Below are 21285 nucleotides of genomic sequence, written 5' to 3'. Positions count from 1 at the left end.
ACTCGGGGTTTCCCGTACAGAGTTCATGCCCAATCTGTAATAATAATCATAGCGGGCAGTTTTTAAAACTTAGAGCTAGTCTCTGGGAAATGCTTTAAAAAACACGAGGAAAAAAATACAGTATTCCAATATGACCAACAAGTATTTCCAAATTTTCAAAAACTATAAGTGTAGTCAATGGTAGTTAAATGGTAGTCAATAGTTAGGCTTTAAGGGCAGTCCTAATTATTTAATTTCAGTGTGAGTCGTCTGTTTTGTTGAATGAAGCCTCCTTCAATTAAAACGGTGAGTTGATTACCTGTGTATGTATGTATATATATATATATATATATATATATATATATATATATATATATATATATATATATATATATATATATATATGCCTATATTGATCTAGGTCTATATGCCTATATTTATTATTTCATATGTAGGCCTGTATATAATAGTATATATATATATATATATATATATATATATATATATATATATATAGGCCTATATATATATATACATATATATATATATAGGCTATACATATAGATAGGGCTATGTCATATATATATATATATATATATATATATATATATATATATATATATATATATATATATATATATATATATATATATATATATATATATATATATATATATATATATATATATATATATATATATATATATATGACTTTTGTTGGATTGATAATTATATATGATTGCACAGTAAAGCTACGACGAATATATAGCTATATTGTGTTGACCTTAGAGTAAAGCCAATTATTAGGGCCTAGGCCTAATTATTTTGATTTATCTTTTATGTGTTAAAAAAAAGAAATATAATATCAAAGCTTAAAACTAAATATTGAAATTTATAATGTTTATAACTAAATATTTAAAAAACAAAACCCCTCAGCAACTACTAAACACGACCAACTAAAAAAGGCTTGCTCACTAAACTTTGACCCCTAACCGGTCTGCGAGTTGTCCGTTTTTAAATATAGCGATGACGTTACGGCGCGGAAGATAGAGCAACAGTTTTGTTGTCTTATCGATGACTGGTGTTTTTTCTTTTTGTTATTCTTTTTGTAACTAAGTAAACCATTGCTTGGATAACTCTATACTATTTTATTTGAAATAATATAAATAAATAAAATGTGTTCGTTTAATTTAGCATGCGTCTAGACAGTTGAGTTACTTAATGTAGAGACCTGACCTAGCTAGTGTAACTGTAACTGTAGCCTGTTGGTCCTATGTGGCTTCATTTTATTCATTGTTAGATTTAGTGAACTGAATAATTTTTTAAAAATTATTTAAACAAGTTTAAAAGTTTATCTAAATATAGTTGAGTATAAAAGGCTTATCATTATTATTTAATATTGTATACATATAAAATATAATAGATCAACACATGACTGTTAAGTACTTTAAACAAAACAAAAAAACGACCGAGCAGATTATAAATAGATCATCTGTTTCAATGACCTCGGCATAATAGGGGATAGTGTGGTCAGCGCATGTCCAGCCGCCTTTGTTTCACTTACGTGATTTAGGTACCTATAATCTGAGCCTATCTAGATATTTTTTAAACCCATCATTTGGTACCTAATGACTATGGACAATCAATCATTCCTTGAGGCAAAGGTTTCCAAGTGTAATCGTTTGGAGGGTTGGGTAGGGGAAGGAAGAGGTCAGTGACATGGATCGATATAGCCTAGTACTCGCCGCCCAGCGTGTCTGGTCCAAATTATAAAAATACCCGTTTTATTTTACTCGATTTGTGTTCACAAAATGTTCTGTGAATTGTTTTCTAAATGCAGTATCGTGCTTTACTAACTAAAATACAAACAGTATTCATAATTAAAGGTACATTTACAAATTGGAATAAAATTTAAAGGAGTATAAAAAGATAGTTTAAATATTATTTATTAAGCCACAATTCCTGCTTGGTCGATTGTACATATTTCAATAATTGGACAAACCCCCAATCTAGAGCTTTGTTTTTGTCAACCATTGTTTTACTGTACATCTGCTGTATCTTATTACATAAACATCGAACTGGATTTTTTTCCTTACACAGGCTACATATGAATCTGAACATGCCAGAGATAGCAACACGCGGCTCTGCGTTTGTTCTTGAATATCGATCTATAGTTAGGGATATCTTGAGAGTTGGCAGACTGACAACAGACAGACAACATTGGTTTTTACAGGCTGAGATATTACAGACAACATTGTTCCTTTATACTACATTACGTTGATTAGCTTTGTTAATTTGTATTTTAATTTTTTAAACCAAATCGCCAGGGTTTTCTTAAAACTAATACCATAATAAACTACGTCCAAAGTAACAGAACTCTTTGTTCGACCACATTACAGTGAAATTGTCTGCTATGTTACAAGCTTATTACAATAGGTCACATTCGTCAAAATTAATGTGTGAGGGGGTGGGTCTGTGCAGTGTTTCTTTCAGACATTTCTTAGGGGGGTGCACTACCCCTACCCCCACCCCCGCTCCCGAACGAAATAGAATAGAAATAGAAAATATATACTTTTACCTGTGCCCGCCTCACCCCCACCACCGATAGTTTCAATCTACTTAGGTATAATACATTATTCATCACGAATTAATATTACGATTACAAATCTTGAAACAAAAGGGACACAAAGGCAGCAAGCACTTGGTGAGTCAGATGAACTGGTATTCATGAAGAACCTAGACACGCTACAAGGAGTAGATCTAGTCATGAAACTCGTCTATAGTGTCCAGACATTATAAGGGCTAGACTTTCATATATTTTTCTTGGCAGCAGAAAACTCTGGTTTATATAATATAGACTGTGTGTGTTTAAATATTCTTCCGAGGGTGGGGTGGGGCACTCCTCCGCCCCTAACCTAGAGAGGCATGAAAGAAACACTGGACACAATTTGTCGCAAACTAAAAACCAGTTTGTGGTGGGTATAGGGATCGATGTATGAAGATCGGTGGCTTTTATAACTATTAATTTTAAAATGGATCTGAATATGCCTTATTCCATTAAAAAAGTAGAAAAGAAAACTGGTATACGAACCTTTAGGATAACACACTTTTAAGGGGGAAAATGTTTATGTTAACTCCTTACTAGCGCTGATATCTATTATCTCCAGAAATATTGCGAACAAAGGTTTTATGAATAGCATAAGAAAAGGTATGTCTATTTTTATTTTTGTGCGTTTAAAATTTAAAAAGCTTGTTTTATTTAGCTCTAGAAAACGTGTTCTCGATTTAACAAAGGCCCGAATGATGGCCGAATCCCGTCTGCTGAAAAAAAAAAAACCCAATGTATTTAAATATCACTTTTTGGGGAGACCGATGCTGTCAGAGTACACAGGTAGGCATACTGCCGCAGTACGCCCTCTATGATTGGTCACCCCCCCCCCCCCTCTTCACTGAACACGTCACAAACGTCAATTGGATTTAGAAGGTATATGTCAAACACTCATGTCTACCGCCCTTGTGTTCAATTAGTTTGGTTGATTTGTAATTTTAAAGATATGAAAATAATAAGCCTTCTTTTGCACAATAAAATCACTGCAAGTGAATAGAGCGTGCAATTTAAAAAAATCCTAATTACAACTAGATCTATAGATCAAAATCTAGCATGCTTTTAAACAATAGGCCTAAGTAAAATGTGAGAACTGTCGATCATAAAATATCTGGATCCCATAGGCTTACGGCTTATACTCTGCCTTTATAAGAAAATAAATAAAGCCTACAAGTAATCGAGCTTGTTAAATTAAATATTAACTACGCAGATAACTTATTATTATTCACATGAGGTAATTAAAAGCATTAAAATGACAAAAATTAATAAAATACAGAAAACGGTATAAAAATAGATCTGACATACAAAGATATTTTGACCTATCACTCAGCTGTTTTGCTGTTGCAGCAAAAGGACAGGGAGAGAAGTCGCACTGCCTTATCCATACTTCTGCTTTTAAGTTATTTTTAGAAACGGAAATTCATTTTACATTTTTCGAAACCATACCTATTAGTAATACCAAGTGTAAAAAATAAATTTGAAGGTAAGGTCAATTTTCCCTCCTATTTTATTAGTTCAGTTTTGTTTGTTAAACCATATTAAATAGTCATACGTTTCAGTTTGAGTGATACTTAAATGCAGTACAAATCTCAAACTTAACACAAACAGCTTGACAGAGGAAAAAACATATTTCTTTTAATTTGAAAACTAGATTTATAAATCTTGATCTAGAATCTAGATTTCTAGACTCGATTAGATTCTACCTAGTCTAGGAGTCTAGGTCTTTTAATTTATAAATGAAAGAACAAGGTTTAACTTGTGTTGTAAGTAGTAAAATACTAATAGTGAATCGTGATAATTAATTAGGAATTAAAAATAAATATTAACAATGTATTGAGTATTGAATTGATGCATTTAATTTAATCAAGTTTTTAAATAAAAACACCCTACACAGCTCAATAATAAATATAGGACTAGGCCTATAGCCTACATAATAATATTAATTAAATATATAAATATATATGTATATTAATATATAATATATATACCTTTATTATGTACATATATCATATATATATAGGCTTATATAATGATGAAATATATATATATGAAGCCTACATAATAATATTTGTATATGTTTATTAATATATAATAATATATAGGCCTATAATGTTTATAAATATGCCTATATATATACATACATATATATATATATATATATATATATATATATATATATATATATATATATATATATATATATACATATATATATTATATAGGCCCTATATATATAAACCTTTATAATACTTTATTCTATACACCATACATATAATTATAAGCCAATATATATTGCAATGTCAATCTTTGATAGTTAAAACAATTTAATATATTTAAGTTCTTTTAGATTTTGAGTAGGCTATTTATTTAAGAACGAGCCAAGGCTTTGTTATCAAATTCCTTATGCCCTACATTTAACATGTGGATAGCTCTAAGTAGGCAAATTGTCGTATGCCTCACCTACATTAGTATATTCTATTTTTGACTCCTTAATTTCCCGTTTAGTTTCATTTGAAAAAGGCCACGGCAGGAAGCCACTTAAGTTCAGTGACAAAGTATTTCATAAGGTAAAAAAAAAAAAAAGCATCCAAAGATTAATATAGGCCTACTTGGTGCTTAAAAATATTAATAAATATTCTGTCATTGGTATTGGAAAGAAAAGCAACAATATAGCTAGAAATTACTTTAAAAGTAACTGAAGACGTTTGCCTGACGTAAACTATATAGATCTAGATCTAGATTTAGATCTATATGCTATATATTATGCCTGAGCCATGACAGGAATCTAAATTTAAACCCTATAATAAAATTGCCACCGAATAAATATTTTAAAAATTATAAGGAGACTTAGTACTGTCACTCTGTATTATATATGCCTACTTTAGAAGTAGATATATAATCTAATAGTGCTTGTTACTTTTAAAATTTTGACTCATTTTATGCAAAGCATTAGGTTTGAAAACTCATTAATGGTTATTTTTTTTATAAAGTTTCTGTTAATTAATAATTATTACAGAGGCTCACAAATAGAGATATTGCCTCCACGTCTAGATCTATTTTTAGAGAGGGAAATTCCAGTCAGTCCATGTAATCTTAGCTTATTTTTAGAACAACAGCGAAGTTCATGGCTGGGGACGCCATCCTTGTCAAGCCGTAACTTTTTCTTCAATACCAGAAGACTTAATTTGTTCAGCTACTGCGTATATAGAAACATTTTTGAGTTATTATTCTGTTATTACTTATCGGAGTAAATATTAGTAAGTGAATATCTTTAAAAGGATACGTATTCATTTGTTATTTCGTATAAAAGTGCCGTTTTTGTAGGAAAAGTCGGGAGTGTAGCTATTTCCGATAGTCTGCGTCTTTTCTCGTATGGCGTCTGTGCTTTTCTTGACTAGTAAGTTTCAATAACTTGGTAATAATTATTCATTCTTCTTAATACTGCTTAAGTGAATTAGCTTAAAGATTAAAGTTGAAAGTGTTCAAAATGTTTTGGTAAAAGAATATGGTTTGATTTTTACTAAACTTTTTACGACTGCGTCATGATTTTTCCTCGAATAGCATACATGTCACATGAGACATGTTAACTAGGCTAAGCACAGTTGTAAACATTTAAAAGTTAAATAATAGATAATAAAACCGTTTAAAAATGAAACATAAAATTAATTCCAACAAAATTAATACCGATTATATAATATAGGGCCTATCTGCTTTTTTTTTACCATCACGCAAGAAAAATTGCAGAATTTCAGAGCTGTTCTTACTTCAAAATTAGAAAATGAATGAATGCATAAACAAGTTTTATAGGCTAAATTGTGACCTTCCTTGATGTTTGCCTGCCTTCTTAATCAGTACCAGTAACAGTTACCTTCACTTTAGTTTACTTTTTATACCTTTTTATACTTTTAAATATGTAAAACTGTGATGCTCCATCAATCAATGTTAGATTAATTATTAATAGTTCTATGAGTATGAAATATGCCTCAAGCTAATTAATTAGGCCCTAGGCATATTAATTTAAATTTTCTTTAGTTTTCTTAGGGTGCAATGTTTTTATTTTATTTTTGATAATGTAAGATTAGGCATATGTTGGATTGGTTTAAAAAAGATTCTACAGTAGGCCTAGCCAAATACTTAGTATTAATATCTTTTTTCAAGCCATGTTCATTTAGCCTATTCAATTCATTCCACTAAACACTAAGGCCACTGTTCACAAAATCAAATGAAAAGAAAACTGAAAATTAATGAAGTTTTTATCCTAAATTGATTTTACTTAGTGAAGTTTTGTGATGTTTAAAGGACTTAGATGAATACGATGAAACTAAACTACATGCCTATAACTTAAAAACTTTTATAAGCTTAACAAATGTCACTGATTATTTGGCAAATAAGTCACAGTTTACTGCATAAATATTAAATTAAGTATCATTCATTGCCACAAATCTAATAGATTTGTTTGTAAATTAACATCTCTAAAAATTAAAATTTATTGACTTAAAAATTATATTTTGAAAAAGAGTAAAATGATTTTTTTTTTAAAAACTTTATTGAACAAGAAACTTAATTCAACTGAAATTGATGCTAATATTTTCAATCAAAATTATTCGATTGAAGCAATTTCAGAATATTTTGCCAACCTAAAAAATGTCTGAATTTTTCAAAACTTCATTCTTTGTTGTAGGCCTATTTACAACTTGTTTGCACATTTTTAAATGGATAAATCTAACATGAGGCCTTCACACACATTAATATCGTCCAGATTTTGAGTCACCTAAAAAATCTGAATTATGATGCACATTTTTAAAATTGTAAAATATTTAGCATCAACAAACATGACTTGTAGCATTATTTGTTTACTTAAAAAACATGACAAGTACTAGTAGCATAAAAAAAGTAATTAACCCAAATATTTTCTCTCTTTTAAATATTGTTTTTATACATTAATAATAGCTAGACAAAGAGAAAACTAGCACTCTTCTGTTTCTAATAATTAAAATCTTGTTACTTACTCTTTAATCTTTAGAATACACATTTTTACAAAAGTCTCTCTCAACTCTTTTTGCTTATTTTAAAAAATTATCTTCTTCACCACTCCAATTTTTCCTAGTGTTGACATGAAGGTGAAAGCTTGGTTTGGGATTGTCATGTTAGACAACTTTGTTGTTTGTTTCCATACTTGATTAAACCCCCACTAGAGTAGGTCATGTGGGCTAGTTCAAACATGAGACTGTTTAAGAAGTTCTCTTTAGTATGAAGCCCTATTGACCCAGGCACAAGTGATAATAATAAAAATTTAGCTGGTTATAGAATAATGAATGACTCCCTAATTACATCATTATGTTATTTTCTTCCAGTCGTTGTGTGTACTTTCATCTTGTCATAGCTTTGATATTTATACATAGGCCTGGATTTTTCTATTGATCATTCAGCAAACTTTCCATCAGCTCCTGAAGGCTTTTGGATTTATTTGATTGTAAAGTTTCACTCATCTTTTTAATTCATCTCATTCACACCATAATACAAGCAGGTATTTGCACCTCTACAATTTACAATTACTTAATATTGTCATCCATTTTATTTTGGTGTGCTTTTTTTTTGGTGATGTGGTAGCCTACTTTCATTTTTTTGGTGATGGGGTACTTACAGTTTTGGGTGATGGGGTACTTATATTATTTCGTAGGTATCTCATGAACTCTACTTGTGATTATTGCATGTACAGCTCTACAGTTGTTATTGACAGTATTTTGTAGGTATCTCATGAACTGTACTTGTGATTATTTCATGTAGAGTAGAGCTCTACAGTTGTTATTGACAGTATTTCGTAGGTATCTCATCAACTCTACTTGTGATTATTTCATGTAGAGCTCTACAGTTGTTATTGTCAGTATTTCGTAGGTATCTCATCAACTCTACTTGTGATTATTTCATGTAGAGCTCTACAGCTGTTATTGACTGTATTTCGTAGGTATCTCAATTTCTCATGAACTCTACTTACGATTATTGCATGTAGAGCTCTACAGTTGTTATTGACAGTATTTTGTAGGTATCTCATGAACTCTACAGTTGTTATTGTCCCTGCATGTACTGCAGAGTTTATCACTTCTCTTACATCTGCCATCATACCTCATGGCTTGGTAGAGCACTTGGTAATGTTAGCTATTTTTCATAGACATTTTTCACCTCTGTCTCTTTTTGAGATGTTAACACTCTAAGAACTTAAGTCTTAAGCTGTAGAACATAACATTTTTGCCTTTTGAGTATTTTGCATGGTTGAAGTACATTTTTTAAAGTCTACAGTCTATTACGATTTGGCACCCAACAAAACAAAAAAATAGTTTTGATACAAATGAAACAGTTGTAATTTTGTAACGGTACAACTTGGGGGTGGAGGCTTGTTTAGTGAGACTTGATTGGGCTTTTAGAGCTTTATTTACCATAAGTGGGGCGTAAATCACAAATTCTGTGTGTGGGTTGTTAAGTTTGTTGTCAAACTTTGTATCAATTTTGACACATTTTGTATAGGGTTTCTTTCAAATTATACATACTAGTCCATCTTCAATGACAATAGAGACATATTTAAATCTAATTAAATAACAGATTAGTCATTTATAAAATATTTAAAGAGTACAACAATAACTAAGAGGTATTGATTAGTTAGATTTACAGGGCTCACTAATGTAAGTAATAATGTTGTGGCATAACTGAGGAGATAAGAAAACAAGCCACAGTTTCATATTGACAAACATTGTTCCCAAGTCACTGATCCAGTTTGGAGGAAATATGTGTTGTGGACATGATATAATTGTTGTTTTAAAACTTAGCGAAGTGTATTGGAAAGATTTCATGATCAACCAATGCTTTTATTTTTATAAAGAAACGTTATTTCTTGGTTTTTGTGCATTTAAGAGTTGGTTCTTATATAGGTTCTAACATGTTTTATGGTTGCTTGACATTTTTTTAAACTATTTTTCTAACAGCAGTTAAGTCATTAGTTTTTATTGGTAGTATAATATATTCAAGTTATACCTAATGTAAGTCATCTTGGATATAAAGATGAGCCCACTGCTGAAGTTAACATTAACATTAATAGTTGCTGAATATTAGGACCAGTTGGCTTATTTCACCTGATTTTTTGTATCTACTGTTAATAAGACTGCAAATATTTATTGGAAACATATGACTGGAACCTTCTGCAATATTTCAGCGTATTGCTGTAGTTATCTCATCATATTGATGTAGATTGATGTAGTTATCTCAACATATTGATGTAGTTATCTCAACATATTGGTGTAGTTATCTCAACATTTTGTAGTTCTAAACCTTAAGAATATTCATTTTGTTTTGTCAGTACTTCTAAACCTTAAGAATATTCATTTTGTTTTGTCAGTGATATGTATCATGTAACTTTACATTTTTTCTCTCTACTACAGATTTGTTGAATGAACATAGGATAGTGCTGAGACCAGCAGCATAAAAAAGGTTGAGTAGATTTCTGTTTGTATGGATCTTCAAGCAGATTCTACTGTAGAAATAATGGCTCAAGCATCCGCTCCAGTGGTATTCACATCACAAGCCAGAGGCTACCCAAAGGCAATCAGTGTTAGCCCTGTAGAAGAAAAGTTTCTCTGCGGACATTGTGAACTCATCCTAAGGAACCCATTACAGAGTGAGTGTGGCCATAGATTTTGCCAGAGCTGCAAAGATGAACTAGCTAGAAGGTAAGGAGACATTTTGTCTTGTGCTTTTTTTTCTTCTTCCTAGGTGATAAAAAATGTCAGCCATTCAGTGATTGATTGTGTACTTGATTAGCTCAGAGAAATACAGTTTAATGTGACCCTACAGTTGAGACTTGAAAGTGGCCAATTAAAAACCTAAGCTAGAAAAACTTTATACTTTTTATGCTGAAATCTTGCATGTGTATATTGTTTAAAACAAGTCACATGTATTTTATTTTACTTTTTTTTTATCATGCCTTGTTTCCATTTTTGACTGTGCTGTAGTATATATTTCTCTGTCATATCCTCTATTCTTGAACTTTAAATTGTTTGCAGCAATGAAGTCAACAAACAGCGCATGTTGTGTAAGGCTTGTGTGAAAGAGCAGGTACCAGAGGATGAGGCACTTCTAGAACCTGAAAAGGTAAAGAAATTATACAGTTTTTCTTTTAGAAAATAATTCTTAGAATGTCTAAATAAAACTTAATTAGAAAATACATTTTTATAAGAGAATGTCATTTCAAGCAATAACATCAAATTCAACTATAACAAAACAACTTCTTTAAAGTATTGACACTATTACTTTGTTAAGTTTTGCTTGTGTGTGTTATGTGAGTTGGTAAGTCATTTTAAACCTATTCAATTTATTGACCAATAAAAACTTAGTTGTAAGCATCAACAACATTATAAAGCTGATTGGCTGTGATAGCATCAACATTATAAAACTGATTGGCCGTGATTAGCATCAACAACATTATAAAACTGATTGGCTGTGATAAGCATCAACATTATAAAGCTGATTGGCTGTGATTAGCATCAACAACATTATAAAACTGATTGGCTGTGATTAGCATCAACATTATAAAACTGATTGGCTGTGATTAGCATCAACATTATAAAACTGATTGGCTGTGATTAGCATCAACAACATATTTATAAACCTGATTGGCTGTGATAGCATCAACAACATTATAAAATGGTTTGTTTTTCTCTATAGATGTTTGAAGATAAGGCTGCCATCAGAGAGATGAAAAAAATAGCAACTAGATGTCCTAACCCAGGCTGCCAGTGGAAAGGAACTTTTGCTGAATATATTGTAAGCCATTTATCAAAGCATTTGTTTTTATAAGCTTTCAATTTCTGTTTTAGTGTGGGTTTTTGGCAACATCTTGTAGCACAATTTTGTCCCACTTCTAATGCAACTATTTTGTTAAAACTTTCCCGTTTCCCATGACAATGCAAGAATATCTAATTTTTAATATAAATAGACATTAGATTAGTCAGTAAAATTAAACTTTACTTTATTTTATTAAATACTAGCGATTGCTCAATCAGCTATCTGATGACGGGAAACTTTTTTTTTTTAGCCTGAGAGTCGACACCAGAGGGTTCTTTCTATTTAGCTCTAATGTTGACATTTTCATTATCGTCTTGTTTGTACAAGTGCTTTGTTGTGTTAAACAAGATCATTTATCTACAGAGTCATGAGACAGAGTGTGATAAAAAAATGGTCAACTGTCAGTTGTGTGGAGTTGCTGTAACACAATCTTCATTACAGCATCATGAAACAAAAAAATGCCCAAAAAGGATTGTCTCGTGTCCCTACTGCAAGGTTGAAACAGTACATGATCAACTAGAGGCAAGATATTTGATTCTGATACTTTTTATAAAATCTCTGGGGTTTAGTTTTTAGTTTACTCAATATTCAAATCAAAGTAGGGCTAGGGTGGTTTATATTTGATTGCAGTCGCCATTGGTATATATGTCTAAAATTGTTATTTTTAGCTTGTAAAGTGTAATAATTGTTATTGATAAATATGGGCATAATATAAGAATAGTAATATAATATTTTTTCATTTGGAATACAATTTAAGAAGTTTTAAAATGTCAGATAAGTAAGCACTTGGTAAGGGATTATTTTTTCAATTCTCATTTTTCATAAAAACATTCATTTTAAAAATTTTTTGTACAGTGTAGATTAAGCAAGCAATCTTATTTATCAATTCAAGAGGATTACCTTTCTAAAGAAATTGTATATGTTTAAAGATGGTTATAACTTTAGCAAAGAAATAAGCAAAAGGGGAGATTCTGCTGGTGTAAAGAAAATATTTTAGTTGGCATGGTTAAAAAATAGATTACAAAGTTATTTAGAGATTTATTTTAATGTTTATATTTTAAACATTTCTGTGAAAGTGAATATTCTGTTTGAAAATGTATTACTTTGACTTATCAGAAACACCAAGAAAGTTGTCCAAACAAACCAGTGAAATGTGACAAGTGTTATAAGCCAGTTCTGAAAACTGAGGTGAGAAGTTAGTTCAGTAATGAACATAGTTGTAAATCATTATCAATGTTTAACAAGTATTTATGTACTCACTAAAAATTAAATTAAATGATTTTCAATCCTATTATAATGTCCCATTTTTTAAAAATATAAATTGAGGCCTAATCCTCCACAAGGAGTAAAGTGGACTAAGTTATTTACTATTAATACATGTTTAGGTTGATGCATTTTGTATTAAAAGTTTGTAAAAGTGTTGGCTAATCTCCCAGTATAAACAGAGTTACATCTTCATTCTTATATGCTACTTACAGAATATTATTTTATATTTACCTATATGTAAGCTGGTTTAATAATATTATATTTCTTGCTTTGAATACTCTAGTGATGATTTTTATTAATGACCCAACCTTTTATTTATGCAAAATGGTGCTATATTATTTTATATTTAAAGAAAATCGTTTAATTTTCTTTTTAGTGCATGTATAGTTTATTATTGTAAACATTTTTATATTATCTGCTATTTTTTACCTCTAAGCTTTAACAAAAAAAAAACAATACATTTCCATCAGATTATGGTAAGAGTCAGTACCTCTTATAAGTGAAAAGATTTTTGTCCTAAAAAAAATCATGATTTAATGGGAAGGGAACACAAATAAAGATCAAATATCCATTAGACCAAATATAGTTTTGGGATATTTTCTCACCCTGCACTTTTTCAAATCAGACGTAACAACACTATTTTGTTAACCAGACGTAACATCACAATTTATGAGACTCATCTAAATTCATGCAATGTGTAGTCATTCAATACAAAGCCAGATAAGCATGATAATTTTTTCGGTGCTTTTGGTGCAAGTCTTTCTCTGTTAAAAGAGATGTATCGATACAAAGTGGGGTCTGATAATAAAGTGATATAATATGAAAGTTTTGTGTGCTCTTCTGATCTACTGTTTGCTCAAGTTGGCCTGTGCGTTTTTTTGGAGATTAGATAATTGAGGGATCCTTCAGACATAAAGAAAGGGAGGGATGTAACTTAATGTAGTCAGTATATAGAGAAATGAGATGGAACTCTCCAGTGAATTAGAAGTATTACTAAAGAATGCACACATTAGTCTAAAAAATCACACATAATTGAAGTGGGTCAAATTTTGATCCAAGGATTCTACCTATGTTGAAAAACAGAAAGGAATTTAAAAATGTAAAGAGGAACATTTTATAAAGATCTTCAATTATTTTTATCTCATCAATCTTTCCATCCTAAGGTCTGGATTTTACTTTCTGTTTGTCCTACTATCTTGAGTCTTGAGTGTAACTTTGACCATGTTTTAATTTTTGTGTGTTGTAACAGCTTCAAACTCACAAAGAAGATGAATGTGTCCACCGCATTGTAGAGTGTCCTGTCCCTGATTGTAAAGCATCGGTGAGAATCTTGTTTTACTTTTGTTAGCTCTTCCAGAGAATCTTTTGTTGATGATTTTTGTTTTCATTAGTAATGCCAGAATACTTGTATCTAAAATGGCTATTATATTTCTAATCTTTTAATAATTGAAAATTATATATTTGTGCACTAAAGCAGTTTTGAGTAAAACTATTTGAAACGTAGGAAGATATAGATACACAAACTGAATCTGTTTTTAAATGACTCCAGGAAGTAAATATTTTGTTTCAGCTCCCTCTAGATCAGTTTTTAAATCACTTCAGCAAGTCTACACTGGGGACCCAAAAACACATGCTGTTTTTGTTTGATAAGATGAAACACTTAGAAAGGCACATTGCACAGATAGAAACCTCCACACCTGGAGCAGTGGCAGGTGCTGTAGATAACTCAGCTCACTCTGGGGCAGAGGCTGGTCAACACGGAGACTCATCTAGTGGGGCTGGTGTAGCTGGGGCTGAAGGGGGAGCAGGTAAATATTGTGGTGTCTTTGGTGGGTGTTGGGCAACACCTCTAGTGGGGTGGTGTTATAAGAGGAGCAGGTAAATAGTGTGGTGTCTTTGGTGGATATTGGGGGGGAGCAGGTAAATATTGTGTTGTCTTTGGTGGGTGCTGGGCAACACCTCTAGTGGGGTGGTGTTATAGGGGAGCAGGTAAATATTGTGTTGTCTTTGGTGGATATTGGGGGGGAGCAGGTAAATATTGTGTTGTCTTTGGTGGGTGCTGGGCAACACCTCTAGTGGGGTGGTGTTATAGGGGAGCAGGTAAATATTGTGTTGTCTTTGGTGGGTTTGGTGCTGGGCAACACATTAACTGTAGTGTGATTTTGATGCTGGCAACACATTAACTGTAGTGTGATTTTGATGCTGGCAACATATTAACTGTAGTGTGATTTTGATGCTGGGAACATATTAACTGTAATGTGATTTTGATGCTGGCAACACATTAACTGTAGTGTGATTTTGATGCTGGCAACACATTAACTGTAATGTGATTTTGATGCTGGCAACACATTAACTGTAATGTGATTTTGATGCTGGCAACACATTAACTGTAATGTGATTTTGATGCTGGCAACACATTAACTGTAGTGTGATTTTGATGCTGGCAACATATTAACTGTAATGTGATTTTAATGCTGGCAACACATTAACTGTAGTGTGATTTTGATGCTGGCAACATATTAACTGTAATGTGATTTTAATGCTGGCAACACATTAACTGTAGTGTGATTTTGATGCTGGCAACACATTAACTGTAATGTGATTTTGATGCTGGCAACACATTAACTGTAGTGTGATTTTGATGCTGGCAACATATTAACTGTAATGTGATTTTAATGCTGGCAACATATTAACTATAGTGTGATTTTGCTGTTACTTGTAGGCAGCAGCTCAATGACAACAGAAGAGAGACAAAAACTCAAGCTGCATGAGGACCTGATGGCTGTGCTACATGGAGAAATTCTTAGATGTATTAAACAAGTGGAGGCATTGGCCAGAAATTTAGAACAGGAAACTAAATATAATAGAGAAAATAAGGACAAAATTCAAGTAAGTTGATGGATTTATTTTGCTAGTTTGTTAAATGATGATTTTATTTTGATTTAGTTAAAAGCTGATACTATCCTTAAAAATGAAACCTTGTTCATTTTTTTTTCCATGTCAAACAGACTATCGAGCGAAGTATTGCTACTCTAGAAAATAAACTTCAGAGTTTACCTATGAACCCAACAACATTAGCAGATCCACAGGAGGGAGGTATTTTGTTGGATGCTAAGGATGGATTAATCACATGGAGAGTGGATAACTTTGCCAAGCTGCGTCAAGATGCAGTGAATGATTCCAAGCCATGTATATGCTCCCCACCATTCTTTACTGGTCAGACTGGCTATAAGATGAGGATACGCTTGTTCCCTAATGGGGATGGAGATGCCAAAGGCAAATCTATATCAGCATTTACACAGCTGATGAAAGGTCCTTTTGATGACTTGCTACCTTGGCCCTTTGTTGGAAAGGTAATCTTTTTTTCCTCTGCTGTTAATAGGTTAACACTTGAGATAGCTTATGAATGGATCTATTAGAAAAGTATATATTATTCTACAGGTGTACATGATGATAGTTGATCAGAGGAACTTACGAGAACACAAGGTTGTCAGTTTCAATGCCTTACGTGACCAAGCTGCATTTCAAAAACCAGTGAATGCCACCAACATAGCATCTGGGTTACCCAACTTGATCAGCTTGTCAGAACTTTCTGATGGACAAGATCGCTTCATTGCTCGAGATTGTCTCTACATGAGAATTTACATTGATCTAAGTGTTGATAATGTACAAGACAAACTGGCATCTTTGAACCCTAAGACATTTTTGTCACGAAGGCCTTAATTTGCCTTCCCTCTATAACCTGTACATAGAATTATCACTTTGTATCTGTGATGAGAGTGATGAAGTGGTGGGCTAGGGAGTGACTTGACATTTATTATCAAATAAAAATGGTTTGAGTGAAACGGTTGGAACACTGAAAGGGTTTTAAAGCTACACATATTTTGAAGCTACCTGTCTTAATGAATACCTTCATATTGTTCTGTCAGATAGATTTTTTTATTGTTTATTTATGCATGAGCCTTATGAGGCTTAGCTGATTCATTAGTGCTGTACATAACCATTTTAGAGTACAAATCTGTATCCTATTTTTTTCAGCTTGTTTCATTATACATTTAACTTAAGAATATCCTTGATTACTATTCATTCTATAAAGCATTGTCTTAAATAACACCTGACAAAATGTGTAAATATTTTCTGCTGTTAATACCGCTCTGTTTCTTTGTTTTACAAGAAAGTTATTGTCTTTTGATGGAAGTTCCTTTGATATAATCTTTAATTGTACAAATGGAATCAATTATGTTCCTCCTGATGGCCAGATTATGATAACAGAATGGGGCTAAACTATTCTAATAAACAAGTGTACAGAAGAGTTTGTTTTTGTTAGTTCTGTTTTGATGAACTTTGTCAACTCATTCAGTTACACCATTAGAATTTATGTATTCTTTCAAAAGAAAATACACATTAAATTTTCTAATGCTACTGGACTGAATTGCATTGTTTAATTGAAAAAAAAATTCTAATTTTATTCCTAAACTCAGTAGAAATAGGATACCATTAGCAAATTTAAAAATTTTTGGATTAAAATTAAAAACTCAAGCAACAATTGTATCAAACTTTGAACCCATTTGTTTTTTTTTCTGAAAACTTTCCGAGACAGTCGATTATGCAACAAAGTAATGAGTGCTTGTGATTTGTCTGTCAAGTGTAAATGTGTTTTGAGTAGAATTCAAGCTGCCCTCAGCTCTACCTACACTTTTCATTTGTGGTATACATTGACATTTGTAAAAATACTTGCTTTCCAGCAGCTCTTGGCACTAAAAAATATGCCATCTTATTTTTATACTGCTAACCCCAGGTGATGTGAATATTTTAAGTTGTTTAAGAACTTAAGCTTTCAATCTACATCACATATATATTACCAAAAAAGCTTGGGTATACTTAAAAAAAATTAGAATAATGAGAAAGTTTTGGTGAAAGTTCTTTGTTCACCATGGGTGAAAACAAATACACCTTCCTAACTCTACACCACAAGACTGCAGCACTGACTCACGTTTGTTGAATATTCTAGTCATTTTCTTTTTTTTTTTATTGAATGCTATTGAAAACTCCTACAGATTAAATAACTCTAGAATTCAACAGCTGGACTTTAAAGTATGTTTTGTGTCAGTTATGTTATTCATTATTTTGATGATCCTGTTTAAAATAAATATCTGTAAATGCTTAAGCTTGTACACATTTGATTTGTCAAAATATTTCTTTTTAAACAGTAAATTAACTGTATGACCTATGTAATAAACTTTAATAGTCTAATGAAGTTATGTAAAGCTTTTATCTTTTGGAATGTTTCTAGCTTCCTTAAATTCTCTGTAGAACAAAAACTAGCAAATACAGCGTTTTCTCAAATTATTTCATTCATGCATAATCTCAAGAAAGATAATTGAGAAGTGTTTTAAATGGTTTCACCAAGCAATCCTTAAAATGTACACAACCTTGACAGCAAAACCTGATTTTAATACACCAAACCAAACTTTAGGTTTATGATGTAGTAATCTTGTATTAGCTTATATGTATAAAAACTGGCACTATTTTATTTGTCATAGATTTTATTTTGAAATTTCATTGGTCAGGATGATTTGATTGTTTAATCAAGTTGAAGACAATTTGTCCAATGCTGTTCTTGCTTTTTTTTAAAGAGAGATAGTTGCATAGAAAAGCAAACTTATTTTTTTAAATGTCAGCTTAGAACAATTTAGTTTTAAGTAGAGAGAACAAAGGCTGTTTGCTATATGAAGTGATTTTAAAATGTTTATTATTTTGTTACTTTTTGTTCTACATTTCCATACTTCTTGTGATTTTTCCCAAGCCCCATCAAATCCAATTGTTTCTTGTATAGCATTAAATTCAAAGTCATTAGAGATTTGCAGTGTGACTGGCATAATGATTTTAAAGATTGAAAGCTGGTAAAAAACATTTCTTTTTGTCTACCATCAAGTTGCTGAATAGCTTTGAGATTTTGTTCTTTGATTGTATATAAAATGAGTGATGATATATTGTATGAAGCTCATTGTTGCATGTATGCTGTAATCAGTTGTACAAGATTTTAAAAATACTTTTCACTCAGTTTCTTTTTTGCCATTTATTTGTTTGCTTTTTTTGTGGGCATGAAAGTGGTGCTTGTATCCAGGGACCACCTACTAACCATAGACTATTCCAAACATCTGATTTTTGGTATAAATATGTGAAGATGACCATTCTTGTTTTGGATTATTCCATCTGTATTTATTGTGCTGGCCAGTTTGATGAACTTATCTGTCAAACGGTAGTGGACTTTTTCTTCCAACAATGTCTTACTTGGTCCCTTCAATGTCACCCTTCCACATCTGTGATATACATCACCATCACTTTACAATGCTAACAGCTAGGGTAACCCTCTTGCATAGAAGCTGAGTGCCTTAATGTAATGCAACTGATTAGGGTTAAGGTTATGTTGACTTGCAACAAACAAGCAACACTCAGGATCTCAGTGATATACCCATCATTGATTCTATGTGTCTGGGTCTAACTACAAGACAGTGTCTAGATCTCAGTGATGTGTCTGTCCATCATTGATTCTATGTGTCTGGGTCTAACTACAAGACAGTGTCTAGCTATGATCTCAGTGATGTGTCTGTCCATCATTGATTCTATGTGTCTGGGTCTAACTACAAGACAGTGTCTAGCTATGATCTCAGTGATGTGTCTGTCCATCATTGATTCTATGTGTCTGGGTCTAACTACAAGACAGTGTCTAGCTTTGATCTCAGTGATGTGTCTGTCCATCATTGATTCTATGTGTCTGGGTCTAACTACAAGACAATGTTTCCTCTCAAAGAAGTAAAATTGACAGATGTTTCAAACAAAAAGTTGAAAGACCAATGTATGCTTCCATAGAGTATTGATTAGGAGCTGTGTTTGGTATGTAAAGAAACAAATAAAGACTTCATACATCATCATGTGTGGACAACTTATTGCATCTGATGTGTGTCGTGGACATGGCAGTCCTATGGGCTGTGGTGTCATGACACCAGCAGCCTTAAGGTGTGTCATGACACCAGCAGCTGTAAGGTGTCATGACACCAGCAGCCTTAAGGTGTGTCATGACATCAGCAGCCTTAAGGTGTGTCATGACACCAGCAGCCTTAAGGTGTGTCATGACACCAGTAGCCTTAAGGTGTGTCATGACACCAGCAGCTGTAAGGTGTGTCATGACACCAGCAGCCTTAAGGTGTGTCATGACACCAGCAGCCATGAGGTGTGTCATGACACCAGCAGCTGTAAGGTGTGTCATGACACCAGCAGCTGTAAGGTGTGTCATGACACCAGCAGCTGTAAGGTGTGTCATGACACCAGCAGCCTTAAGGTGTGTCATGACACCAGCAGCCATGAGGTGTGTCATGACACCAGCAGCCTTAAGGTGTGTCATGACACCAGCAGCTGTAAGGTGTCATGACACCAGCAGCTGTAAGGTGTCATGACACCAGCAGCTGTAAGGTGTCATGACACCAGCAGCCTTAAGGTGTGTCATGACACCAGCAGCCTTGAGGTGTGTCATGACACCAGCAGCCATGAGGTGTGTCATGACACCAGCAGCTGTAAGGTGTGTCATGACACCAGCAGCCTTAAGGTGTGTCATGACACCAGCAGCCTTAAGGTGTGTCATGACACCAGCAGCTGTAAGGTGTGTCATGACACCAGCAGCCTTAAGGTGTGTCATGACACCAGCAGCCCCGAGGTGTCATGACACCAGCAGCCTTAAGGTGTGTCATGACACCAGCAGCTGTAAGGTGTGTCATGACACCAGCAGCCCTGAGGTGTGTCATGACACCAGCAGCTGTAAGGTGTGTCATGACACCAGCAGCTGTAAGGTGTGTCATGACACCAGCAGCCTTAAGGTGTGTCATGACACCAGCAGCCTTAAGGTGTGTCATGACACCAGCAGCTGTAAGGTGTGTCATGACACCAGCAGCTGTAAGGTGTGTCATGACACCAGCAGCACTGAGGTGTGTCATGACACCAGCAGCCTTAAGGTGTGTCATGACACCAGCAGCCTTAAGGTGTGTCATGACACCAGCAGCCTTAAGGTGTGTCATGACACCAGCAGCCTTAAGGTGTGTCATGACATCAGCAGCTGTAAGGTGTGTCATGACACCAGCAGCCTTGAGGTGTGTCATGACACCAGCAGCCTTGAGGTGTGTCATGACACCAGCAGCTGTAAGGTGTGTCATGACACCAGCAGCTGTAAGGTGTGTCATGACACCAGCAGCTGTAAGGTGTGTCATGACACCAGCAGCCTTAAGGTGTGTCATGACACCAGCAGCCTTAAGGTGTGTCATGACACCAGCAGCTGTAAGGTGTGTCATGACATCAGCAGCCTTAAGGTGTGTCATGACACCAGCAGCCTTAAGGTGTGTCATGACATCAGCAGCTGTAAGGTGTGTCATGACACCAGCAGCCTTGAGGTGTGTCATGACACCAGCAGCCTTGAGGTGTGTCATGACACCAGCAGCTGTAAGGTGTGTCATGACACCAGCAGCTGTAAGGTGTGTCATGACACCAGCAGCCTTGAGGTGTGTCATGACACCCGCAGCCCTGATGGTTGTAGTGTGTCATGATTGTTTGGT

At 33.3% G+C, this 21285-nt stretch overlaps 3 protein-coding genes across 8 annotated transcripts; all 3 read left to right on the top strand.

Moving 5' to 3' along the window:
* Positions 1–74: 74 nt before the first annotated feature.
* LOC131955292 (TNF receptor-associated factor 2) lies at positions 75–18749 on the top strand. 6 transcript variants are annotated; one of them, XM_059319355.1, is made up of 11 exons: positions 75–285; positions 10015–10302; positions 10636–10723; positions 11297–11395; positions 11780–11938; positions 12533–12604; positions 13932–14003; positions 14253–14490; positions 15405–15571; positions 15691–16035; positions 16124–18749. In XM_059319355.1, exons 2-11 carry the CDS (start codon positions 10085–10087, stop codon positions 16403–16405), a joined length of 1740 nt encoding a protein of 579 aa, XP_059175338.1. In that variant the 5' UTR covers positions 75–285; positions 10015–10084; the 3' UTR covers positions 16406–18749. The 6 variants fall into 6 exon arrangements, with proteins under 6 accessions (XP_059175338.1, XP_059175342.1, XP_059175339.1 ...); XM_059319359.1 differs by lacking the exon at positions 75–285 and adding an exon at positions 1078–1095; XM_059319356.1 differs by lacking the exon at positions 75–285 and adding an exon at positions 4020–4067.
* Positions 18750–19616: 867 nt separating this feature from the next.
* On the top strand, positions 19617–20114 carry LOC131955300 (keratin-associated protein 5-1-like). The gene has a single exon (XM_059319370.1). It carries the CDS (start codon positions 19617–19619, stop codon positions 20112–20114), a length of 498 nt encoding a protein of 165 aa, XP_059175353.1.
* Positions 20115–20160: 46 nt separating this feature from the next.
* On the top strand, positions 20161–21276 carry LOC131955299 (keratin-associated protein 5-4-like). The gene has a single exon (XM_059319369.1). The coding sequence runs from the start codon at positions 20161–20163 to the stop codon at positions 21274–21276; it is 1116 nt and encodes a 371-aa protein (XP_059175352.1).
* Positions 21277–21285: the final 9 nt, after the last annotated feature.

This window comes from Physella acuta, unplaced genomic scaffold (genome assembly GCF_028476545.2).
Source record: "Physella acuta isolate Inbredline_101_S28 unplaced genomic scaffold, ASM2847654v3 ptg001062l, whole genome shotgun sequence".
NCBI lineage: Eukaryota > Metazoa > Mollusca > Gastropoda > Physidae > Physella > Physella acuta.
The sequence above is the reverse complement of the archived record's forward strand: the minus strand, read 5'-3'. Positions and strand labels throughout refer to the sequence as shown.

Excerpts from the sequence above, each read along its gene's own strand:
- LOC131955299 (XM_059319369.1), top strand. The coding sequence starts at position 20,161 with ATGACACCAGCAGCCTTAAGGTGTGTCATGACACCAGCAGCCTTGAGG.
- LOC131955300 (XM_059319370.1), top strand. The coding sequence starts at position 19,617 with ATGTGTGGACAACTTATTGCATCTGATGTGTGTCGTGGACATGGCAGT.
- LOC131955292 (XM_059319355.1), top strand. The coding sequence starts at position 10,085 with ATGGATCTTCAAGCAGATTCTACTGTAGAAATAATGGCTCAAGCATCC. Across the intron at positions 10,724-11,296 it reads CACTTCTAGAACCTGAAAAG|ATGTTTGAAGATAAGGCTGC; the intron begins GTAAAGAAATTA and ends TTTTCTCTATAG. Across the intron at positions 15,572-15,690 it reads AAAATAAGGACAAAATTCAA|ACTATCGAGCGAAGTATTGC; the intron begins GTAAGTTGATGG and ends CATGTCAAACAG.